Source organism: Phalacrocorax carbo, chromosome 2 (genome assembly GCF_963921805.1).
Source record: "Phalacrocorax carbo chromosome 2, bPhaCar2.1, whole genome shotgun sequence".
NCBI lineage: Eukaryota > Metazoa > Chordata > Aves > Suliformes > Phalacrocoracidae > Phalacrocorax > Phalacrocorax carbo.
This window is the reverse complement of record NC_087514.1, coordinates 105896474-105924183: the sequence shown is the minus strand read 5'-3', so window position 1 is coordinate 105924183 and position 27710 is coordinate 105896474. Positions and strand designations below refer to the sequence as shown.

Genomic DNA, 27710 nt, shown 5'->3' with positions numbered 1-27710 from the left:
CTACTCAAATTTCCCAAATCTGGTCTCCAGTTTTTAAATTTCCAGAAAAGTACTTTCTAGAGATTGGGAAGATTCTAAAAAGCATCTGGAAGCTTCCAAAAAGCTCTCTGTTTTACACTAGCAGTCATCTGATCACAACAAAAATCAATCATAATTTTAAAAAGCAAAGGAAAAAACAAAAATAAATTCATATTCTGCATATATAAAATATAAAAGAAAGAATAAAGTAGAAGTTAACATAGAAAATACATTAAAATTACATCATTATTACAGCTTGTTTACAAATAAACTAAAATACTGAATACTCAATATCTAGGGTAAGTACCCTAAAAATAAAATCAAAAGGCTTTTGTAACGCTGCAGCCCTTTCGTCAACTATGTAAATGTGCATGATTAGGATGTATATCTGCTCAGCCCTGAATTAAACTGAAGTGTACTGCAGTGAAGATCAAACCAGAGCTCAAAAGCATTCAAGTTTGAGGTAGTGCCAAAGAGACATGGGGAGTCATGTGGACCTCTGTTTACTGCAGATTGTGCAGGTACTGTAGAAAAATCAATCAACAGCTGTTTGTCCTTTCTTCATATGAGAAGGCACATCAAAGACACAGCCCAGCTACAAACATGCTTACCAGGCAGGGAGACAGCCAGGAGCTTCCCCTTCTTCAAACGCGCCTTTCCCTTCTTGCCACTGTTGTTGTAGAGCTTGTTAGAAATTAATTCACTGTAAGTATGCTTTACTGAGGTGGACTGAAGTATACAAGGACAAAGGAACATCATTCAAGCATAGCTTTCAGACAATCATTCGTTTTTTAAAGAAAGCGTTTAGGCACTGCGTTCAGACATGGCTACTAGCAAAGGACACGTTTTGCAAGACAGGGCTAAACAATACAACCTCAGAATGACTTGCCACATACTTAGCTAACCAACACAACACCCAGCTATGCCTTTTTTTTTTTTTCTTACAAGTAGATGATTCATTGCTAGATAAACAGCAAATACTATGTAGTGACCAATCTGGAGCCCCTCCCCTTATTTCTCTTGACACATAACTTTCCTTTAACTGATAAGATACTACAGTCTGGAAGGAACCTGCAATGTGTACAAAGAGCTATTATTTTCTGAGGAGAAACTGTTAAAAAGCAAGATTTTCGCATTAATACACAAAGGAACTTTATTTCTTCTTAACTAAAGGCTTCTCTTCTCCCTCCCCCCAATGCCAACTTGCTCACTTCCATTCAGCAACATCAGGGAGAACTTACCAGAAGCAGGAGCACAAGGATTTGGCTCTGAGACAGCTGGTTTAGTTTTCTTCCTATTAATAGAGTTTCACAGTACTAGGGTACATTTCAAGTACTGCAGTGCTGGCAGGGGAACAGACAACTTTTAGTTCTATATTTTCCAAAACTCTCCTTTATAAAGCCCATGCTGTAAGTTAAAATACAAACGGTTTCTTATTAACTTGAAACTACTTGGAGTCATCACTTCACTCTGTGCAACTCCTGTTGCTCCCTTCCCACAGGTAAGTATCAATCAGCTAACAACCAAAACGTACCAGCAAAGATAGATGGTTGGGTCTGCCTGGTGTTCACATCAACAGAAGGAGCTATATGATGCTATCAAGGGGCTCCTTCTGAAAACTGCAGCCAGAAACCTTGAGAAAATTATCCCAGCCAGAGTTAGATATGGACACAGATGTATCATAGCCATGAAGGTATTCGTTTGGGGAATATGTTGGAGGGATCCCAGTAGGAGTGCTTGTAGAATTTTACTTCCTCAGTTTCTTTCTTCCTGAAAGCTTTTTTTCCTTTATAGTTTTAATACATGTGAGTTTTGCTTTCTTCCTGATATTTTGAACCATGTATAAATGCTAGCCAAAGAGGTGTTAAACTACATTGGCATGTACTGTTAGTTTCTGTATTTCAACCAAAGCTGTTACGCACTTGGGCAAAATGAAAACTTGCTCAGGCTCATCCTAACCTCTGACCTGATTACAAGACATAGGGTAAAGTTCTTAGCACCTTTTTTAGGTAAGCACCCTGACACAGCTTTTGTGGATTTGAGACTTTCGGATCTGGGCTGTGAGAACTCAAATCCAGAGCAAACTGGCACACATTCTTTTCTATCCCCACCCAAAAAGCCTTTCCCTCCAAAGTATTGATTCTCCCCTGGTACAGTGCTTTTTACACTGAACCTGATCAAGAGTGTCTTCAGGCAGTTCCTTCACTAAGTAGGCTTCCTTCCAACAATAGTATTTCTGGTAAACTGAAAACAACTAAATCCTAATAACTTTGGAACCAACCTCCAGAAGGACAGACAGAAGAAATGTGTTAAGGAAATATATATCTAACTACCACCTCTATGATGATGACTGCAATGCTGAACAAGTGAGGTATTTCACATTTAGCTGTTCATCTGCAAAGTCTGCATCTTAGCTCAGGAACTGGCCACATTCCTTTCACTTCCAAATCTCTCACCTCCCTCTCAAACCCTCAGAGAGATCTTAAAGTGTCTGAAGAATATGGGAGGGAAGAGGTGGGAAAAAGAGATGCATCTAAAACTGGAAAGTGGTGCAAACACCTCTAACTGAAAACAGCGACTAGACTTCAGATAAAGAGACATTAGCATTCTCTTACTAGGAGGTAAGCCACACATGCGGCAAGTAAAGAGGCTATTTTATTAGCATAGAATAATAGGAGTTGAACATTAACCAGGCTAAACCAGTAAAGGGGATCAAATCCCCTATCCCTGGACAACTTGCAGAAAGGACCTATTGAGCTTTCCAAGGTTTAATATACAAGTATCCCATGGAAAAGAGGCAAGTATGTTCAATTCTACACAGCAGGGGAGAAGACTGAGGGAAAACAGCAGTAAGGAGCACACAAGCAATGCCAGAAGCAGCTGAGTCTCTGTAGCCTGTGCATCCAGGAGGATGATCTCTTTATTGTTTCTGTGAACAATTAGACGGAAGGACTAGGGATCAGACAGAACATAACACAACTGGAAAAACTGAAGTAAATAAATAGGTGGCTGCTCTTGGAAATTTTTGCAAATTAATGCAGAGAAAACCTTCATGCCTCAGTGAGTGAGGGTCACACACTTCCTCATTTGGTGACTGAATTCCAGAGGCATCTGTCACCCACTGTGCACACATCACTCACATGCTCCTCAGAGAGCCTCTGCAGGCATTGCCTTATTCTGAAACCTGCCTGAATAGCACAGTAATGAAAGCACACCATTATACAAGTCCAATTACCTACTACAGCACCCCAGTCCCCGACAAAGGGGGGAATATTATTGTACAAAGTAAGAAAATAACCCGAGGTAACATTTATACTTAGTCCAGGGGGAATTCTAGAAACATGGATCCCTAGAAACTTTAACATTAATACAGAATCAATTTCCTTTAAACAACAAGAAAGTAAACAGCACACCATGTGTTACTCACCTCTGCAGGAAATGCCTTGGCTCTCAATTACTTGTTTGCAGATTCCACAAATTTTGGATTTCTTAAAAGACTTGGTTTTGAAGGTGTGAGACCTTGAAGCTGTTTCTTGAGGCTGGAAGCAAGGAGAATAACATCAGACCTTCCCTCAGCTTTTGAGTCATATTTTTAGATAATTTTAAATTACTGTCAGTAGTAACACAGTAGTATTTTAAAGCACTCTTGCTCTCTCACTCATCCTCACTCTTACTCAATAACATGAGCTTTCCACTGTCAAGTGTGGGAAGCAACAGAGTGTGAGGAACACCTCACATATCAGCACACAGACACTTCAAGACATTTTATATCGTAACTTCAGAATTCACTCTGTGACTTATCTTTTAAGAGGAAATACAGAATAATCTCTATAATATGAACCAATAACCTTCTGACCTAAAATCTTATCTACATTAAAAACTTGCATTGGTTCAGCTTAAACTGGTTAAAAAAAGCTTAAGTAATGCTCTATCACAGTAGGCAATTTAACTCATATGGCACAGAAGACAAGTCGGGCTTTTCATTTATTAATGAAAAGCGTCCATGCAACCTGACTTTGGCACGAATTGCTAACTTTAAAACTACTTTTGCTTCTTTCCTTCATAAGAAAAGTACACTAGTTTAAAGTAACATTATTTACACAGTGTGTCACAGTAACTGAACTATCATGTTAAAATATAATGCAGTAATGAAATTTCTAATTGGGGACAGAACTGCAAAAGTCAATACCATACATGTGATGGATATTATATGGCTTGCTGTAACTTAGGAAACATTTAGGTAACACAACAGAGGGGGCTACCAAAAGCTGACAGAGTCAGTACCTCCTCTGGAAGGGTGTAACAACCCTCACTTTCACTGGCAGACTTTTTGGAAATACCAGTTACCTACTCAAAAACAAAAATATATTTCACCAGACACTGAAAATCCCCAAACGATTCTTCACATTCCTCATTTTCATTTCACATTTGCACCTTACTCTCCTTAAATTCAGTACTGCAAATGGGCTTGCATTCAACACTTCAACACCCGTGCAGAGCTTTAGCAGCACAAGTGTCTAGAAGCAGAAAGCTGTCCCTCTGCACACGGCCAGGCCACCACAGTGCCAGGCTTCCACCCATACATCTCAGAAGAAGTTTCCCAGCGTAATGCAATGCACAAACTTATGGCAATAAGGTAGCATGGGATTTCTGGTGGCTTTGACCAATTCAATACATGGCACTAGGAAAAAATGTTTACTGCCTCCAAAAATGTCTACAACACACATGCTCAGCAGGCACAAGAACAGCCATAAAAATCAATGCCACCTTCTAAGTACTGCCTCCACATAGGCCTATCCGAAACTCCAGAGGAGCACAGAGGAACACAAATGGCAGAGACTGACCACCCTGAGTAGGCCTGGGTGCTCAGAGGCCGTGGTCACCAGTGGGGATGCACAGTCAGCCTGATCTTAACAACAGCTTCAGGAAAACACTGATGATCTTAATAACAGGGTACGGCCAAGGTAATTAACATACTTCCATAAACACCATGATAGAAATTACTTAGGCTGAAGCATTAAAACTCAGCCTAGACTGTTCAGGAAAACTGTTCCACCAGTGAAGTGTATTAATCAGCAGAAATTAGTGAGAGAAATAGTAGAATAGACCACATCCTCGAAAGGCTAAAGCAGGGGGTGAAACACTTGAGAAATAGATTTGAACTGTAATTACAATACTTCATTAGACACTTCAATCATTCACTGTAGAAGCTAAAGTCACAAATTCCCCTGTATCCCCCTCTGCTGACATTTGCATCATGTTATTTCAGATTAAATTGAAAGATGTCTGAATTATGATTCATATTACAAGTAAATAATAAAAAAAAGATCAGCTGAACTCCAGCATTGTGTAGGAACATACTTGATGGCAAACAGATCAAATTTATTATATTTGAAAAATCTGTCATTAGTGGGTTTTTTGCGTTTCAAAATATGGGAGACATTTTATAAGAGGCAGAGGTCTAGGAGGAAGGAAAGCGTCATTACATCCAGGTAACTTCACTAATCTGATGTGAGAAGGATCTGCACCGTAATGGGTTCATTCAGGCGTCGTGCCCACAGAGCTGTGAGTCCCCCATCTCCACAGCCTCTTCTACGTAAAGAAAATAAAATTTAAAAAATAAATCAGGAGTGCCATCATCTCCGCTGGTTGCTGCAGCTTCTCTGCTTTGTAGATATATAGATTAAAAAAACCCAAAATTCTCATTTTAGATTTTACCCACTCTTCTTCCCCACAGAGATCTACTTCTGGGTGAAGCTCACAGGACATGTCTGCAACGGACAGTTTTGCAGAGCTTGTAGTTTTGAAGAAATTCATGCTCTAAACTTCACAGAAAGTTTATTCTGTATCTAGGCCTGCTTCTCCCTATTTCCTACCTCCAAAACATTTCTTCGCAAGCTGTGATGCTTGCACTGTTCCAAAGCAAAACAACCCTCATGAGAACTCACTGTTTAGATACTGCAGTAGAGTGTAAATAGGTCTTGACATTAATTGACTAGTCGATCTGGCCATTTTATTTGCAATGTAGACATCAAATAAGTAATTTTCATCTGTGGCATTTTGGAAATACCCTGCAACACAGCCTTTGCATCTGAATTTTACAAATGTGCATTTTTTGTTTCCTGTTGTTCATTTTGATTACATTCTACGATGGGCTCCACAAACAATTTAGTTAAATACATCATTTGGGAGATTCAGTACTCACAGCTGTTTATACAAGAATTCTGTATAATCTACTGTGAAACCTAGAGGAGCCTAGACCAAGGATTCTTTGTTGTCACCTGGTACAGCTTTTGGCGCGAAAGAGCGTGAAAGAGCGCGAAAGAGCGCGCGCACGCAACCACAGCAGGCAGCAAGCAATGCAACTTTCATGAGGCTCAAGGCTGGAATCTAAACTGCATATAATTGTGAGGAACAAAAACTGGAAGAAAACAGTGCAGAACCACAGGTTACAGACTGAGTTTTTGCCCGAGGAAGAGGCTGTAATTATGTCTGGTCTCAATTGCTAGCATTATAAAACTCACTTTTGTTTACCACGTAAGGAAATATTTTTGGCCATGCTCTGCTCTCTAGGGTGCACAAAGATCTGATGAAGATGAAAGTTTATCCCAGACTTGCAATGTAACACAGCAAACTCTCTAAAGATTTACACAGGCATCCTCAGCTATGATAATTTCAAATACTCATCGCTGAGCATTTTCATTATGTAGCAACATGCTGATCATCATCAGATTAAAAAAAATTCACAGCAACTTTTGCAAAGTTTTGAGAAGGGAAAAGCAGTTTACACAGAAAACACTCTCCAGATTTCAATTAAGCCAATACAGACTAAAGCACTCAAGATACACGACTTGGTTTTTGGCAGTACTGATGCAGCAATTTCTCCTTGGTAGGGACTTCACACTGGTTCAGTACACCTATGCAAGAGGCATTCACAATGTTATTCCCAAATACTATACTACATCATAACAGTTAATTATTCATTGAAGAACTGAACCAAGCAACACTTGTTTATGTCACCTCCATGTTTCCAACATGTAAACTGCAATTGTGATAATGGTTCACTCTTTAAAAAGACAGTTGACGGGCTTAGATCTTTTATCAAAGAATCAAGCAAATGTTATAAAATTAAACCTCTTTAGAAAACCTTCAAGAAAAGTGTATAACTATATTCACATACATACATGCTCAATTAAAAAAAGAATAATAACACACTGATTATTTTTCACTTCTACAGAATTGGTTCCCTCAAAAGTCATCCAGGCAGTGACTAAATTATACTTATGAGGAAATACAAGTCTCAACAAAAATAATTAGACTTTTAAAATTAAATTATTTATTGCAGTTGTTACTCTATGTAGAGGAAAAGGTCAAAAACCTTCAAGTCAAAAGGTCAAAAACAAGGTACACCATTTCTATCTCCAAAACTTGTAACAATCCATGTTATATATTCCAGCTAAGAGAAAATTACAAACATACATGCAAAATCCCATAAACTTTCCCTATGTCAGGCACTACTCCTGCTGGATTTTACATGGCCCATAAAAACCCTCTTAGCACAGCAGCAAAATCATATAAAGCAAAGATTTGTTTTGTTCACTTCCCATCCATGGTCATGCAAATTTCATCCTTTTTCCCTATCCCCTCTCTTAAACTTACCAACCAATACTGCAATGTCCTGGGACTCTCTTTGTGCATTCTTCTACACTCCAAAATAGCTTTAATAGACTGGCTGACATAAAGCTTGTGACTATTATTTCAAATACATGGAGGGAGGGGGTAGCAGTGCATTAGCAGAATGAGTATTTCACCACGTTTTATGGGCTAGGGAAATGCCCATAGAGGATGTCCAAAAGAAAGTTCAAGTAAGGGATGACTGAGAGCAATTTTTATTAAAACACTCAGCCCCAGTTAAAAAAATCTTTGCAAAACTAAGCTGTATATCTATTTCTGTAGGACTGTACAGCACAGCTAGCTGAGGGGAATGACAGACAACTCACCCACTTTCAGCCCCGTCTGTAAGATTACTCATCATTACTTCCATCACCTCTCTACTTCCTCTCCTCCCATCTCTTCCATGAAGACTGCACAGCAAAAGTCCCATGATTTCTGCAGTTACTTAAAGCTCCCATGGAGAAATCGAAGAATGAAATCACACCAGGTTACCCACAGTTCCCTGTAACTAGCGTTCCTGAAGCAAATACTGATGAGACAGACAGGACTGTCCAGAATACAACAGTTGGTATTACTGATAAAATAGTTTAGAGCTTTTCTATTCCGTCTCCATAACAAACAGCATTTTTAACTTTCCTACTCCTGTACCTGTGTTCCACGTTTGCTGCAGGTTTCATTTCCAGAAAAATATTTAAGACTGCCTACCATACATACAGGCCAAGTAATAGGATATTATCCATAAACCTTCTAAAATGGCTTTTAAAATAACAGGGCTGACCACAACTTTTTGGTAACTATAAAAAGTGATTATGTCAAGTCTCACACAAGGAGAAGTTCAACATAAAATGAAGAATTTTCCAGAAAAAGTAAACACCATAGCACATGAGATTCTCTGCAGCTCTTCCATATGAGAATAATTTATTGGAAAGCAAATTGCTTCAAAAGTAGCACAGTATTTTAGCCAAATGACATTAATGGAACACATCATACACATTTAAGTACATACACAGCTACCACCAGCAAATACATAAATTTTGCAGAGCCCATGCTACATGACTGGAATATGGGACAGTGGAAAAAAAAAGTTAAAAACGCCAAAGGATTTTTACACAGACTGAAATAAGGCATTTCTGGCTGTTTCACTCACATGCAGAGATTATTTCTAGTGACACAGCACAAATATGTATATTTACACACTCAATAAAATGTACACAAATAGCTAGTTATACTACTATCACTACCATTTACTATTACCAATAACTTCAGAGCAATTGCAAAGACAAGAAAGTATTTGTTAAACCACCCATTTACTCCCCATTCATTCAAGGAATTTCACAGAAAGACAGACAAGCAGCCCAAGCTAGAGAAAAGAGATTTGACTTAGGATCATGCAGCCTGAGCTGGCAATATCCCTCCCAGTGGAGTCTGCTCCTGACTTGTGACTCAAGTGAGGCATGGAGATGTTGGAGATGAGGAAAAAAAGAAGTCTCATTGAAATAGCTGAGTAAAGTTCATGTTGAGAGGAAAAAAATATCCTATGGTTTGGTAGTAGAAAACTGCCTTACTGTATGAGCATATGGCACCAAAGAATAATAGAAAATGGCAGAGTATTTTTCCCATTATTTAAAACATTTGGTGTTATAATTTTAAGCAGCAGAAGCCTTCGGTGTTTCTCAGAGAAAAGAAACCAGGGGTCTTCATTATTTTAATAAGAAACTCTGCCTAGGTAGCAGGGTTTCAAAGCCCTATACTTTTCCAAAACAAAACTAAAAAGGAAGTTTCTGTCCAAATTACTTTACAGGACTTAGATTTAAAGGAAAAGGTCAGAGATGTGTAAAGCACCTACATTCACGGGTTACTCAGTAAATCAACAGCCAATCATAGAAAACATGGCTCAAAACACAAGGTATGCCTTACTGGGTCATCACAGAGTCCATCTCACCCACCCAAGCACTTCATCGCTCTGTCAAAGGGAGACATTATTCAAACAAAGCAAGCCAGCCCTGGCCCTTCTGTGTCCCACTCCCTCCATGCTCCTGCTGTGTCAGGGATGCTGGAAGGTCCATCCCTGACCCATCTGCTCAGTATCTGTAAATTGACCCATTTTCCATAATTTTGTCAAACTCTGCTTTGAACATGCTGGTACTATCTACCCCATGACCTCTGTAGCAGCAAGTTCCAGAAGGTCATGCTCCCCTTGTTTAAAGTACCTTCATTTCTTCATTTTAAAGTAAATTCTCACCAGTTCTGACACTGACTAGTTTCTGTCCTGTGGGACCGCATGACTAGTTCTGCCTAGTTCAACCTACCTACCATCTTTATGGTTTTGTAAAACCTTGATCGTACTCCCCCTGAACTTTCCATTTGCCAAGATGTTTCTAGTAGTCTCAGCCTCTTTCCATAAAGCAACTGTTCCATCCCCTTGACCATTTTGGTCATCCCTTTCTGGACATGCTCTCATTCTACCATACGCTTTTATACATGCTGGTACCCACTACATAATGTTTCAAAGTTTCAAGCTGACAACTGAAAAGGATAGATTTGTTCCACAGCCTGTTCAACTCATGCAGCCTAGCACTTGGGTCTCTAGATCATGATTTCTAGATATAGCTGCTTCTAATTCCAGCTGCCAGAAGAAACACACTGGTCATGAGCTGAAAGGAAAATTGCACTGGCTCTCACACACAAAGGTTTCCACCTTAGGTCACTTACAGCTCTGAACTAAAAAGTTAAAAGCCAGATGGACACAAGGCAGTGCAAGATGCAATACAAAAGCAGCAGCACAAACAGCCTGCCACAGAGTCCTGCAGCCTCCGTACCAAGTGACCCACTTGGAGAGAGCCATGACTGAACATAACAGCAACTTCATTGGTTTCTAAACAGAGACAGGACCTATGTCTCGTGTATTATTCTTTCATGCCACATACATTTACATTTCTCATTTGTAGACAGTTCACCCTGGAGATCCTTCATGTAGATCATCAATTGCATGTGCTCTCCTTAAAGCTTTGAATTCTTGAGACAAAGCAGTATCAGCTTTCTTTGAAAGATAGTTTCTGCAGGATGCAGAGGTAATATGGTTTGGAAAAGACTGATCATCAGATAAATCTCTTCCCACTTTAAAGTTGGCCACCTCAAACTTTACACAAGATACAGGAACTTTTTCATATTTGCTGTCTTCCCAGACAATTTCAAGTCCCTCCCCTTATGATCTGGCTGAGATTTCTGTCTAGAAAACAATAGGTCCAGGTCTGCCTAGAGGTGGGTGACATCCACTGAAGAAAAACAGCACCCAAGGGTGTCTGAATACATGCCCATTAGCAGCCCTGACACTCCTTCCAGCAGGATGTAAGCAGAGCAGCACACCTGCTGGAGAAAGGCAAGGCAGCTGCCTTTCTCTGGCCAAATTCTCACTGCTCTTCTTCCTCCAAATATCCCTAGGAATCACTCTCCCAGCAGAAACAAACAGGGCAGCCTGTGGTCACTCCTCACTCATAATGTAAAATAGCAGCAGCTCTCACGTTTTTTTATTTCATCAGTTCTTTGCATTTTTGTTTCAAAACCTTCATTTCCCCTCTGCACATGAATTTATATTAGTGGAAAAGCTATTCATTAGGAGACAGATGGAAAGCCCATTAAGACAATAGTTACTCCAGACACTGGAAAAATTTGTCTTTCATCCTCATCTCACTGGCAAACCAAAACTTTGTTCTGTGTGGGAAAATACTGTACAAAGGGAACGCCTGAAAGCAGCAAAGGACTATGTGCATCATGAAAGCTCAGTGTTTGTCAATGGCTTTTTTCTTTTTTTTTTTTTTGTTAAATAAACTGGCCTTGACATCTCCGAGGCTACAACACTGCTTTTATTACATCAAGATTGAAACTCCCACATATTCAGAACTAGACATCTGAAGACCAGAATTCACTTCTTTAAAGAACGGGGGGGGGGGGGGGGGGGGAAGGCTATTTCTGAATATACCTGGCTTACCTCCAGTTCACAGAGAAAAAAAAAGTTGAAGGGTATAACAAAAGGTACAAAGGTATCTACCCTTGAACTGCTGACAGTTAATTTTTTTTTAAATCATCTTCACCTAGAATCTCTAATCAAATCTCTTCCCACTGCAGATGAATTCTTGCAGGTACACAAAAACATCGAGCAAAGTACATGCTTATATGCATATCTCCTCCCTCTGTCTCGACAGTCCCTAATAAACCTGTTTACAAAAGCAGCAAATGCACAAAGGACTGCAGCAATGGTACAACCTAACCCTCCTATGACATGATGCAGTTAGTTACAAGGCTAAATACCAAAGAGCTACCAAGAGCTATGTCTCATAGTTAACAATTCTGGTGTGATAAGAAATAACCAAATATTTTTAAAAAGCCCAAACAAAAGAAAAACACCCAAAAAAACCACAACCCACAACCAGCAAAGTTAACAAAATCTGCAAAACAAGTGGAGAAAGGGAGAGCAGAAGCAAAAGAAGAGGTCAGACCCAGGCTAGAACAAGGACAGACAACAGCAGCTGTGTGCCAGAACACTGACCAGGAAAAACAGCTGAGAGTGATGCAGATGCATGTCAGTAAATCAGTCACTGAGAAATGGAAGAAATAGTAATACTAATGCAGTGAATAATTTTAGCCACTTCATATAGGCTAATTTTGCTACGCAGCTTGAGCTTTCCCTCTTACCCTCACCATACTGCTTGAGGCAGATGTGCTACACTAAATACATACTCAGTTTGGCACTTCTAGTTCATGCAGGTACTCTGTTGTCAGCACTGCTGCCTTTCAGATACATCTTTTTCTTCCCCTATACTCCAGAGAAAGGCAGTGTCTAGGCTAGAAATACACAGAGGTAAGCAAGCTGATAAATGCATATGTATATGAAGCGTGCAACTAGCAGCTGCTGTACTAAGGAAGCGTGCACACCAAGAGTGCTTATATCAGGGAAGCATCAGTCATCAGTCAGTATCTACCTTCCATATCACTATGCTACATCTTCAAGAAGCAGAAAATAACGTGCTTTCCAAGTCTGCAGGAAAATATGACTGAAGTAGGATGGAAAAATTGCAACCTCAGTTTAGTTTCCTCCTGTCCCCACACACATCCTTATTTAACTACTTTGTTTCAACCCAGGCTATCAGTGTGGCCCTTCGGACCTCCTGAGACAGACAGTATGAAGTCTACTTCATAGGCTCTGTGAAGTCTACCTGGCCATTGTACTTTGAAATGCTACAGTTATACTAAGCAAGGAACAGAGGACAGACCAGCATCTGCAGCCAGAACACTTTCACCCAACACCTCTGCTCCCCATCCCAAAGAATGTACTTCAATTTATTCCCCTAGGCCAGAAGCAATGGTATTCCAAACACTCCTGGTTCAGTATGTAAACAGCTAAATTAAACATGCAATCCCATACAGATTACCATCTGCACTAATGACAGTAACTCATAGAAAACAGCGCATAAAGACACACACACTCATTCTCTCTGGAATTACGTCCTTAACTATTTCCTCATTTTACAAAGTTATCTTACTTCATATAGTTAAGACTGTTCCAATCAGTAACCTAATGTCTTTTATATAGCAGTTCAAAATAGGCACATCATCTGCACTTCATTAAACCTGGAGATCCAAAATTTTTGGCTTGCAAAATTTGTATTCAGTAATTTAAGAAGCGGGGGAGAATTCACTGTGGAACATAAAAATCTTCATTGTGTACTTTTGGGTAGAACTTCATTTCTTTCTTAACATCTAATTTCACTTTTTTGCTGCTACTTTACAGAAACTTTGCCATTTTTTCCCCATCAGATTATAATCGACCATTCTCAGGAAAGAGAACCAAACTAGTATTACACAGACTTCTACAACAATGTTTTATATAACATAAGTGCCACTCCAAAAATCAGAAATGTTTTCTCAACAATCCTGGCTCCAGGATGTAATTTCATTACTTTCATCAGACAGCAGACTATTTGTGGTTAGCCATTTATTTTGTATTTTTCCTGGTGTCCCTCTGTGGTCTCATCAGGTGAGTCTACAGGAACACAAGCTGATGAAAAACACTACCTGCTATTGTAGATTTTGCATACCTTCTATTTATTTTCCTCTGATATTACAAGATTAGTTGTACTGATCACTCTGAACACATCTCTCAGTGTTTATCACATGGTAACAGTACACTAAATCAGAAAGTCTCAATCATATTCCCTGTTACTAACCACAGATGATATTGTACAGCGTCTGTGCTCACCTAAGCCCTAACAAGCAATTCGGAAGAAACTTTGAGAGCACAAAGGCTCTCTCAAGTATTAGGTAGGCTTGTAGTTTTGCTGAAGAACAAGAAAAAAAAAAAAACCACACACACACAGAAGAAAAGCCCCAAACCATCCCAAAGCAGCAGTGTCAAAATTTCCTGCAAACTATCTTCATATTACAACCACACTTCCATGATGCACAACTCCCTAAAAAATGTTGAGGAAGAATCAAGGTTAGCCTAACAGCAACAAATATAACACTTACTGCAGCAAAGAGCAAAATAAGTCTCCTCTTTGGACCCTCGCACTGCTTCCAGCTCTAACCACCCTTCCCACTCTGGTACCAAAATCAGCACTATGGAAAACAGGCTGTTCAGGCTCTGGCAGATGTGCCTAGCACAAGCTGGAGTCACACTTTACCATACAGAAAGAGAAAGGATTTGTCATGTCAGATTCAAGCTTTGCCTTTATTTGAGAGAACTCACAGTAAGTTTATTAAATTATATAATGTTTAGTTCACATATACATTCCAATGCTTGGCCTACAGCTCTGAAAATAATAAAAATTCAACTGCAAAGCATACCATGTTATGGTAAAAAACAGGTCTATAGCAAGCTAATAATCATAACATACCTACTTCTGCTGAACCGCAGATTTTTATACCTAAAAGAATTTGAATTAAGTCACCCTTACCTCCACCTTATTATTGTAACCATTTTGAAATTCACTTCAATTACAGCCTGGAGATGGGGTAACACCTGCCTGTCCGAACGGTCTCCACCTTTCTGATTAGCTATTCCCATTCCAACATTAACCTCTAGTAGGAATACAAGAAAATAGCCATCTTGACAAATGACATCAATTCTGGTCACTGACTAGTGCAGGCTGCTACTAACTGGGAGTCCTGTATGCTCCCACCCAGCCAGGAAAAGGGTTGCTGCTACTGGCCTGAGGCTTGGAACTTCAATTCCTCCCCTCTGGCATGTGAATGAACCAGGATAATGCAAAATGGCTTAAGCACAAGGATCACATTCAGCTACAAGATCTAAAGCTTTTGTGGAAATGGAATTAAAACACAATAGATATTTATAAAGTTATTATACAGTGCCTGCTCTGTAGCTGATTAACTTGCTCGCTCACCCAAGGACAAATAGTTAAACTATTACATTGAGAAAAACAATTACATAAAACACAACTGTTACTTAACTCAACTGAACTGCTCCTTCCTGGTAGCTCAAAATAACTAATCACTTTACATTTCCAAATAACTATCCCAGTTATTTTCCTGGCACTAAAATCAGGATCTCTTATCGCAGTGAGTAAAGAAAAACTCATTAAAAAACATGTTGAACTTGACTTCCACGATCCTTTTTAAAGGCCCACAGAATCCAGTTGAAACCCTAAATTCTTCCTTCTAACCACCAGGAAGCTCCACAAACCCTTACTCTTTTTATCAAATACTCTCCAACCTCAGCAGGGTCACTTATCAGGATTCATCAGTCTCCATTCTCTTGTCTGTTGTACCAAGGGTACTTTCATATTAGCATACTGGAAAAGTACTGTTCTCTCTATAATCTTTACTCTATTGTAGTTTAGATATCTTTTCTTGCAGTTTTAGAGGATTTAATTAATTTAATTATCACAACAGTTACTGCTCCCTCTGCCCCACAGAAAAAAAAAACGAAAACATTTATAGAACAGATTCTTCAAATAAAGCAAATTTCTAGACCACAGCAATTTACAAAAGTAACAGTTCCATGGTACACTTGCCAAAACCTGAAATAATTTCATGGAAATGTACAACAAAATACAAATGAGACCAGAAAACACTAATTTCAAAGGGTCATCCTGGTTCTGACATCCAATTTTTCCAGCATGTTCTTCATTATTACAGAGAACATCATGTAGCATATCAATATTGCTACTGAAATAAACTAAAACTTCTGAAGTATCTTCACTGCCTGGACATGTTTGTTTGCAGATCTATTAACAAGGCAGATCTGCAGGCTGGTATTTTTATAAATATTGTGAAGAGAAAATAAAAATGCTGTTTTTTCAAGACTTGAGGTGTATCTCTGAGCATCTATTAGTGAAAATATAATCTTTCAAAAGAAAGCTACCAACTCTCAGTCCAGCCAAAAAAAATATTAGTCAGCAGGTATTCATCACTCAACAGATTTCACTCAGAATGCCAGGATGGTCAGAAGTTTTACTTTTTCATGATCTTTGATCTGGCAAGGTAGGCTTCTGTACAAGCAGCAAGCCCTTTGACAAAACCAAGCAACTAAGAGCCATCAGCAATACCACATCATTGGGCAAATACAACCTGCAGGAGTACAGTCAGCTATTCAAGATTTGTATGTTGGCTTTTTAGTTTTATGCTACTCTCTTCGTATAACGCAATTCAGGGCAGGAAAACCTGTGAAATTTTCAGTCTGTTTGTTGTTCAACCTGACACTATGTATTAACGTAGTCCTTTCCCTCTCTTTTATAGCAAATGTACAACTCCCAAATGAGAACCTACTTTTCCACAAACACATAAAACCTTATTGACCAAACCAGTCAGAACATACATTGTTCTCCTGAGCAAGAACGTACACAAGAGAAAGGGAACAAGAGAAAGAGAACTGCCTTTTGCTAACACTCCTTTGGCAAAAATTTATAATCCCTTGATTTTGCCATTCAAACAAAACCGATGCCTCCAGCCATAAAGAGCCTAGTACCTGTATGCTTGTTTTATTTGTTAATTTTCATTACACACAAGGCTTTAAGGCAATAAAATTGTTTATAGGCTGCAACCCTCAGCAGCAGCGAAACCACAAGGAATTCACAGATGTGATTACCTTCTTCCAAGTTAAAAGCGTTACTTCAGAAACATCAGCATATAAAATGGGTTGAATTGCTGAGGAATGAACATACCTCGGTTTGTCCACCAGCCAACTCTCCAGACGAACTGTTGTCAGCCTGGCTTAAACAAAGGGCTGCTTTAATTAGTGAAATATTACTAACTGACAGGGCAAATTCCAAAAATACTTCACTACAATTAGAAACCTTTTTCCCCCCCATTAAAACAATTTTTAAATAGCATTTAACCCCTACACGGCCACATGGGTGTGCTCTAAGTATATTCATTTCTCCTCTGTACCTCAAACAATAGTTAAGCAATAAAAACGTTTCCCAAAGCATCTGAAAAAGCTTCCTAATATTATTACCTGAGGAACAAGGCAACATTTAATTTCAGTCTTGTTTCAGATCCCACCAGGACTGAAATTATTCCAGTCTAGCTCTGCACTGAGTTTAATGGGAGGGCAATGCATAAAGGAAAGCAAAATGCCAAACAACTGTTCAAACCAGTTCTCAGTTTAGGTTAAGTTCAATTCACAGCTTATTACTATACTGACTGGAGCTGTCACCCTCCCCTAGCTGCAATTGATTTTCCATCTTTTCACTTTCTAGACACTGTTCAGTTACTCTTTCACCACCTCAAGCAACCTAACAGGCCATGGTTCACTATACACCCATGAAACTCCTACCTGTCCCCACACAGTCCCCCACGCAGCCAACAGCGTGTTGTGTTTGTGCATGATAGCAACTTGAACTGTGGAAACCAAAATATAAATTTACTGCTGACAGAACAGATAGTAAGAGATGAATACCAGTGCAGATCTTTTTAAACAAAGAAATATCATTTTGCAAGCAAATGAAGGGTGGAGCTTAGTATTTTTTTCTTAAAACAAGTAATAAAATCCTTTACAGTCAAGCCAAGCCAAACCAAGCCCTGGGATTTAGCAATCTGAACTACTGTACTCTATACACTCAGGCACAACAAATTAATCTCTTCCATGCAAAACATGCACATATGCACAAGATATTAATTGTACAATAACTGTACAACAACATACAGAGGCCCTTTTTGTTCTTGCTGTTTGCACGTGCTGCATGTACAGACAGATGCCTTCAGACTAAATGAAATGTCTTGTCAAAATGACATTTTGCAGAACATTTAAGATCTTTCTATTACTCTGCCTCTTTGGAAAATGGCTGTGTTTGACTATCTGTGTCCGAATGTGGTCACAGAAGCATCCTCTGTGAAAAGGAGAGGACTGCTTATAGACTTCATTTATGTGATGTATTCCCCAAACATAAGGCTCCCTGAACCGAGATTAAGACTTCATTCATGCAACTCAGTGTTCCAGTGACCCCAGTTCCAGGCAGGAAAGGTGATCCTCTGCAAGGTCATCTAAGTGAAAATTTCTAGTAGAATCAGACTACCTGGAATTTAGGCTTACACTTACAGTTGTCCAACTCATGCCATTATTTATAGCAGCCATAATCTCCAAGCATTACAGCCAACATGAGTTTATAACCTACAGAAGCACTTACATCATGACCTATACTATGACTTCTTCTTCACTGTTGACTGATCTATCTAAATCTAGAAGCAAGTATTTCCACAGACAGCACCATGCAATCATCCTCCGGACCTCAAAAGATCCCCATGATATCTAACACATTTCTCAAAAAAAACCCTCACTTTTGCAGCTATTACACAGTTAATGGTCTTTCGATTACTCAACTTGCATTAGTCATCAGCTTCTTTTGTTCAAGATACATTTGTTAAAAAAAATAATTCCATTATCAGGAACTACTTAATGCCCCTGTAAAATGGTAGGATAAGTCAGGTTTTTTTCTTCTTTTTTCAAAACACTACCATATCACCTATGAAGGTCAAATGCAAGACAAAAAAACTCATGGTTTACTCGGTTTACTCAAATTTAACCTCAAATATACAAACTCCTCCTAGCAGAGGCCCAGCCACCAGCAAATGACAAAAAGTCACCTTGAGTTTAGGTGGATTAAATCACCCCTAGAGTTTCTTTTAAAAAGGCCTCTGTGAAGTGGGTGAGAAGAGTCCTTGTACTCTTCCCTTAGGACCCCAAAGCAGCCAGAACGAGCCACTAACCACAAAAGTAGGTAGATAAGGGAATAGTGTTGCATCTAATCAGACTGAAATTATACATGGAACATGGCCAGACCCCTTGGTCAATCACTGTAAGACCTTAAAATAATCAGAGAGAACTGCAACACTCCAAGCCAAAGCAAGCCGCTAGAATCTTTAAATGTAGATGTATAAGCAACAGAGGGAAAAATTCCACTAAATAAATATTATAAGCTTATGCCAGGACTCTGGCTGTTATGTGCTGCTGTTTTCTATCTTGAACAAGAAATAAAATTTTCACTTGTGTCGTGATATACCCCCAGGAGAGACAAAAAGTTCCAAGCAACACATGCACACACACAAACCTTCCCAAAGCATCTTCTGGGGTGGGGGAAGAGGTAGGAGATGAAATCTCTCTGTAACCTGACCAGTGCTATCTCACCTGCAGGCTAAGCACCCAGGCAGAATTCTAAGAAAGTCCAATGTGAAGAAAATCCTGAGTCTTTTGGAAAATCTTGACTTAAAAAAGCAACTTGAGAGGAGGAAGGGCAATACAAGTTCAACAGAACACAAGTTTAACAATCTTTAAGAAGTTTGGTTGAGAAACAGAGCATAATATTCAATCTTGCCAAACCGTTGTCTACTTTAAGGTCCCTTAAATTGAGTAGGAATGATTAAATATATTTAATATGTCTGAAATTGAAATAAACACAAAAACCTGATGATACTTATGAGAGTGTTTAACTATTGAGGATTATCAATGAACTCACTGAGGTTTCTATGCAGTATGCACAGAAGCTTTCTATGCATATGACTTTCTATGCAGTCTTACAGGCAACCACACCGTTACACACTGAGGCACAGGGGAGGCTCAGTGTGCTACTGAGCAATTTTACTTCCCTTACCCTGCAGAATACATGGTGTTCTGGATGCAAACACAGATAGGTTAGCAGCCATTTCTTCAAGAACCATAGCTTAAAGGGCTGTGCAGCCCAGCTTCCCATCTACATGTTTCTTGGATTTCCTCTATCTAGTCTGGAACTCCAGCTCAGCAGACAGAGAAATGTCTTCCTGCAGGCAAGAATGAACAATCTCTCCCCAATTACAGAGCCATGTGTGGGCTACGAGCAATTTTCCAAACATAAAAGGAAGGAGGGAATTTGCTATCCATATATTAACAAGCTAAAACAAGCCAACCTGCAGATGGAAAGGATCAAAGTGTCTGTTTGAGTCACCTCAAAATTAATCCCCTCCAGGAATGTTCACCACCTCCCCCCTCCCCCACACACACATTACGTCCCCCCAGTCCCTCCCAGAGCAAAAAGTCAAGCTCAAAGAATGCGTCTACCTCTTTTAGATTAATATGATACTCTCCAGAATACACACACCCTCCTTTTCTCTTTGAAAAAACTATGTTCTTCCCCCTTACCCCTCCATCCCCAGACAGGCATATGCAGATTTTATCCCCATTGTCTATCAAACATGATACTTTGCTTCATCAAAAAGATTCACTGCAGGTTCAGGTTGGAATTGGCACCTGCATCACAAAGAGATATGACTGTTCCTTCCAAATGCTAAAACAGCAGAAGTAGTATTTATCATCTCTAATGCAGGTTCTTTGAAGAAAATTTGCTTTATAAACAGGAAAAAGTGAATGTGAGAAGCTAAAGATATTAGGAAAAGCAAATACACAAAATACGACAGGTAGTTGTTCTAGTATTTCCAGGATATTACTCACATTCAAGCTGCCACTGCTCAACTGTATCTTACACAATACCTTAGTTAGATGTCAAAAGGGCATCTGTGATATTAAACTCTTCTACATCTTCCTCTTAGGCATCATGACTTGGAGAGGACCTGAAAAGAGATTCTTGTTCTGCTAAACTATGGACAAAAAAAGCTACATTCTTTCCAAAAAAGCCTAAAGAAGCTTAGCATAACTGGCCCGGTTTCATTCCTACAGAGCATCAAAATTCCTATTTTTCACAAAAAGTGTTAGAAACAGGAAACCTAGTAGCAGATGGGGTTGGTAAGAGCTACAAGAGTTAACAATAGTACAGCCAATTCTCACTACATCAGAACATTGGCCAGATTATGGAGGCAATGCTACCGGAGTTTACAAGCAAATCTATCCTGCTATCGCTCACATTACATCCATCAGCTCCACTATGCTGAAGGGTACATAATTTGGGAAATTGCCGCGTACGGAATGATGCGGCTCGCTTACAAGCTGCTGATATCAAGTTGCTCCAACAACTCATGAAACAACACGAGTTGTGCCAAGCAGCATTAACAGGAAGGAAGTGGTGGACTGGGAACAGGGGCTTTACTTTCAAATTCCACCTGCTAAAGCCATCCTTGGGCTTTGAAGTCCTCTCATTTCATTACCACTCAAGTTTGCCACTGCCTCCTTTACAGAGAGGCTATACACAAAATTAAATGGAAAGAGAGCCAACACACAAACCATTTCAGCTACCATCCCACCATTTGGATCTTGGAAATGTCAAAACCTCCCTGCCTCACCACAGACCTCTTGGGAAACATGGACAAATGGCTTAGTTTTTGCATGCAGCTGTGCACCTGGGATCTAAATGGAGATACCAGCTTTCTTAAGACTGGGATGACATACAGCTAAGTAATTTTGAGAAGGAGCATAAATTGTCCAGATACCACAATAACACATGATGTAACAGACAGGAAGGAAGGTTAATACATTTGTACATGAACATACTCGAAATGTCAGCAGTATTCCAGTTTCGCTACACCTGTAAAATAAAGCTAGTAATAAAGGAGGAGGTACTCAGAGGACTGGTTTGTAAAATTATATCACAATTTTGGAAGCACTGCTGTGTATATGAACATCAGAATTAATAGAAGAAAAAGTTTGGTTTTTCTTTCAGTGAGCTAGTATATTTCTTTTTCCCCTTCAGAAAGTTTCAGTCATTTGGTTAGGAAACAAATTTGTATACAAATATTCATGATTAACCAATAATCTTATTTCTACAACATGGGTAACTAATAGAATACAGGAAACCTGAAAAAAATTATTAAATAATGAAGAGAAATACAAAAGGCATCTTGAAATACTTTACCACATGGTATAGACCTTACAGCAAAATAGCGTATTATTCTTCAGAGTACCTTGCTGAATTCTGTATGTGTAAAGTTCATCTGTCACAACCTCCTCCAATTTATTCATTACATATACATCACCCTAAAAAATTAACTCTTGATTCCTGGCAAGAGACAAATAACTGAAAGAGCCAAAACACAATCAAGAAACACTCTTTTTACTCATGAAGTACACAACAGTCTGGGTTGAACGACACATAACTCAGGTCTGCCAATTCTTAATCTCCATCAACAAAAAGGCACAACAGCATACATAGACTCTGTGTCCCCAAAGCGATCTCAACTGTTGTATTTCCTAGGAGCTATTATTCAAAGACCTATGCAGGTTGAAAATTTCACCACAGAAATGGTCTTTCCTTTCTTCTATAGGCCTCTTCATACTGCTTTTAAGCAAGAGTATTTTCATTTTTCCTCTGCTTTCCCACTCACTGTCTCTTTTGTTGAATGCTGCTCAGCAATAATTACAATACCTAGGAAATTGCCTGTGCCTCTTGGCAACATGCCTAAATCTGAAATCCTCACTTTGTATTCTTATAACCTCAGTCAGGTGAATTCACAAGCTTCCCAATCATTAAATTTCTTTGTTAACTAAGGAATCCAGCAATACTTTAAATACTTCATTATATCAGCCATATCACACTGAAGTTGCATTCAATCTTCATGTGAACCTAATATTTTTCTTTCAGAAAGTGCAGGAGAACTTCAGTTATGAATACAGTAAGTCAGAGTTACTTGAACTGAAATTCCCAAATCTATTAGCACGTACAGCAAATTTCATGGCCATGGAAAACAAATAAAACTGGTGCCCAATTTGATGCCATTAAGAAATAAATGGAACAAGCTCACCACTCTTCTGAGAGCTGTCAAAAGACAGTTAGCAGCTCATAGGAAAACCTTGATTTGCTCTGCAGACATGTTTCATTTCCCTCCCCACTTCAAGTACAACAAAGTGAAAAATTCTGCCTGAACACTTCTCTTGTATTTTGAAATGTTTTCCCCTTCTCAGCTCTACATGTCTTCAGAGCCTTTATTCATTAGGGAACAACTATAAGTAATTGTAACAGCACCCACATGGGCAAACCAAATCAAATAAACTGAACAACCCAAGAAAGTTTACACAGGCAATGCACCCTCTACACTCAAACTGTAAAAGAAGAGTCCATTTCCCTGAATGACTTGAAGCAGAAAAAATATTGTTCTAGGATGCCCAGGAAAGGAATGACATTCCTGATACTCAGAATGAAAGCTGAAAGCAGAGGAACACAACTCGAAGCTCAGAAGTGCCATCAGGAAAGAGAAACTACATTTTCTCATTCGCAAGGGTCTGATTCTTAATAGTAACAAGGCCCTCCAGCACTCAGCTCTTCCTAAACTCCAAGCTTAAAAGGAACTGCGAGGGATTTCTGTGCCCATTAAGAGCTTGCCCACCCCTATTAGCAGAACTACCCAGCTTCCCCAAGGAGCACACTTCACTGGCCCTCCCAGCGGGCAGGGCCCTGCCCTTCCCTTCCTCTTCTCCCACAGCAGCAACACCCACAGCCCTGCTCTAAGCACAAGATGCACAATTTCACCTAGTTAAGCAACAATGAGCATCACCACGCAGATGACACCTGAGAACCTGAAGTTGCTTTACAAGAGGCAGGAATGATTATCACCTCCAAACAGACAGAAAATGGATCCTGATGAGGCTAAGTGTCAAACTCGCTCACTGTGTATCATTTTACATTTCAAGCGATGTCACTGATGACAATAGCAGCATGAGTCAGTGACATGGAAAACATCTAACAGTAGAGTTTGCTTTGCTTGAATTTCAGTCCAATGCTCCAAGCATTAGTCACCACGTTCTTTAAAAACAAAATAAAACCCATTTAAAAAAATAAAACTATTAAAAGGAAGAATAGCCATTACTCACATTTCATACCAGCTCAGCCTAACCATGTTTTCTGTTACGCAGAATAATTATGTTTTCTTAAAATCTCACACCTGCTGCATGCACAGTTTGACTTAAAAGCACATGGGTAAGGCACTAACCAGCCCAACTGGGTGTTTATATGAAGTGTTAATTCATTAAACTAGGTATGACAAGGTGCTTTCCCCTTCTCAAATAAGCACAAGCTATTAAAAAACAATTTTCAAAGATGCTTCTGATTATTTAGCAGTTCCTTCTGGCAACATATTTCTTTAAACAAATGATCACTGAGTATTTTGATACTACTATGTTAAACTAGACTATGAATCAACGTTTCAGTCCTGATTTCCCCCAGAAATACTGTTCTGTACTTGCAGATTCCAGATGTCACAGCTGAACACAGCCACTCTTTCCCAATTAGCTCCCAAATTTGCAATAATCAAAGCTGGGGTGCTTCATGACCTAGTCTCTGCCTTTCAAGAAAAGTCAGCTTGTTGACACACTTTTTGTCCCTAACATACAAAAAGAACAGCTATTATCGCTTAAGGACAGAATGAGCATCTGCATTCCAAAATAAAATAGAGAGAAACAGCATGCGTACACACAGGAAAAAAAGTGTTTCAGTTACATAGAAATAAAAAGTCAAAACTGCAGATTTAAAAATGACTGTTTTCTTCAAAGTACCTTTGCACAGCAGAGAAAGCAGGTATTTGACAAAAGAATACTCACAGCAAAAGCCAAAAGATTTTTGGCACATTACTGTTGTGCTTCCTGGGGATGGAGTTTTAGCTGGTTTCTGGCATAATTTCTCTAGAGATTAGTTGCTTTAGCAAGAACTACAAATCCCATGATGCACTTCAACTCTAACAATAAATCCACTGTGCTTCAAGAAAGCCACCACTTGGAGAAAAGTCCAGCACTTACAATCTTAACACAAGATTTAAGCCTACACACTTAAGTATGCTTTTGTACAGACAGACAGACAAAGGAGTGGCAGGATAGCTCCAACGTATTTGAAGTAACCACATATATAAGACAGAAAGAAATAAGACAAGTAAAGGAATATAGGCATTCATAAAAATACTGCCTGAAAAGTTCTCCAAGTCATGCAGAACAGCTGGATTCCAGCTGCAGCAAGGCCACTGTTGAGTATCTGCTGAATGAGAACACCTGCAAGGTTACGAAAAGCACAAAACATGGAACTCTTTTTGCAAATGATTACAGAATTATCGTCAGTCACTTCTTTCCAGAGTAAAGAAAGTGTATGAGACTTGCCAGTATTTACTTGTCATATTTTAGTTATGGATTAAATATGCCTTTCTAAAAACAGGTGTATTTCTGATATTTAAAAAATACAATTTTGCTTTCAACAAACCATAGTCAAAGAGCAAGAGCAGCTAAGATAGAATAGCAGTATTAGATGCTCATTACCTTACAGCTCAAAAAAATACAGTATTCAGACTAGACAGGAAAAAGCAGGAAGCAATTTTAAGAATCACACTAATAATAATCTCAGTGTTTTGACTGAAATCTACTAATCTAAAAATTCATTACTTCAAATTCAGTCTACTACTAAAAACATACATCCTCCCCAAAGTTTGATTTCAAATACCCTAATTTATTGAAACTGTCCCTGGAAACGCCAGGTTCCCCAGAAGCCGCAGTAATAGGTCATAAGTTGTATTTGACTTGTCATCTTCCAATTCAAATCTGAAAATAAAAATAATTCTTAAGGCTGGGAGTTGCTCATAGCTGCAAAAATAAGTGAATGACTGCAAAAAAGATAGCACACCTCGGGAAAGGCTTATTTTTAATTAAGTGAGATATCTTGTGTTCATAAGGAAGTGTTTTCAGAGGTTTTTCAAACAAATTAAATTGATTACATACTAAAATCAACAGCAATGAATTTAACCATAGACCTAGTCAGATTCCAGGCTCTCACTTCTTGACCATAGCAACAGGCTGTGTGTTTATGAACTAAAATCAGATAACAACTCCTTCATCAAACCCAAAGGGAACAGTTTGTTACTGAAATGCAGGCAGCTGAAGTTAAAAAGGCAAATTACCCATAACTTGGGAAAAGTACAGCATGAACAATTCAGAAAAAATTACATTTGGATTGCAAGCTCTATAGAAAGGCTCAGATATACCAGGTAAACAAAAGCTAACACATATGTTCAGGAAATCACACGTTCCCAGACCTACAAGCACACAATACCCACAAAGATATTATTTGCTCTCACAGTTATTTTCAGGACAGTGACTGCTAGGAAAGTATCCTGTAACAAGCCACTATCACCTATTAATCATTAAAGCTAGACAAAACAAAAGCTTGGAGGCACACAAGTTGTGTTTCCACAACTAATTCCTTTACAATTTGGGGAAAACTCATATAAGGCTGTGGAACATGGATCATGCCTCCCCCTTGACTAGCCCGAGGAAGGGCAGAAAACAAGGACGCCCACAGTGTGGTACTGAGCCTAACACTGCTAGAGCTGTGTGTTACAAACCACTCCACCTCCAGAAGAAACCTCTAACAGAGTAGCTTGTGGTTAGTATCAAACAGCCAGGAATGCTTGAGCTATGCCTGGCCAGAGCACCTCTCAGCCTCTCCTAGTACAGCAATTCCACTTCATACTATAGCACCAAAGTGGGAAGGGGTGTCTGCACGCACAGCATAGAAAGAGGGAAGACCATAGGATCTCTAAGTCAGTGCACTCTCCTGTGATGCAGAAGGCTCAGGTTCAAGCTCCTGCTCTCCTTTGCTTCTATAATGCAGATAAGCACCCCAAAAAGAGTGCTAGAGTACCTGTCTCTTCTCGGCTCCATGAATACTGAATTCTACAATAGTCTAGTCTCAGATCCCAAAACTTACTTTTCCCCTAGCCCTCCTTCCCAGTGGGATGCCCTCAATTCCCCCCACCCTCCCAACTACCAACTTTTCTGCCCAATAGCGACAAGTCATCTCCACTGGCCACTTCAAACCAAGCTGCTGCCCTGAAACAGGAGGACTTATGCTAGGCAGTACAGAGGACTGAGCTACTGCAGCTGCCAGAGAACAGGAGGAAGAGGAGGCAGCCACGGACAAGAAGCAACCTGCCACTGACCAGCATGCTGGAAGGAGGTGCAGAACATAGCACACAGCTGTCTGGGCCCTCCTCATCCCCTCCAAAGAAAAGATGGCAAGCCAGAAGGAAGTGTCCTTGGGAACACTTTCAACTGCAACCACCTGCTGAATCACTACAACAGAGATACAGAAATCTGAGGGCAGAATAAAACCTCAAAATTTAATCAGTCAGGATCAATACAGGTGATTATGACATAAAAGTATTATAATTTGGCAATCAAGAAGCCTTGCAAAACCCTGAAGCTTTTGTCTGAGAGACTCTCATGCTGAAAGACAGAAGGTGCAACGTGCTTTATTTTTTATATTGGTGCAAAAAAAACACTGCTAGAGAAAATATTTCTCAGAGACCCTCATATCCAACACGACAGCATTATGCAAATGCAAATAGCCCCCACCAAATTACACACTAGTGGCTTCCTTTTTCACCTTACCTTCTCAAATGAATTTTGGTAGTACTAGCTGCAGAAAAATGGCAAGTATAGAAAGACCCATGGAAGAAGGAAGCCAACGCATTTTATTTCATCTAAAAAGACAGCTGTAAATACACTTCTTTTATTGATCAGTGGAAATACGCTTTCTAAACATATAATCTGAGAAATGATAGGCAAGGGACAAAAGGGAAGAACGATACATTAGAATTCTCATATATAA

The 27710-nt window shown here is 39.3% G+C and overlaps 1 protein-coding gene across 5 annotated transcripts in view; it reads right to left on the bottom strand.

Moving 5' to 3' along the window:
* Window positions 1-27710, bottom strand: part of TNS3 (tensin 3) — a 232147-nt gene that overhangs the window by 165347 nt on the left and 39090 nt on the right. For all 5 annotated transcript variants that reach the window (XM_064443795.1, XM_064443797.1, XM_064443793.1 and 2 more), the window contains one exon: window positions 3446-3557. In XM_064443795.1, the coding sequence (XP_064299865.1) occupies window positions 3446-3557 (112 nt within the window). Of the gene's footprint in view, window positions 1-3445; window positions 3558-27710 lie in introns of those variants that run through there.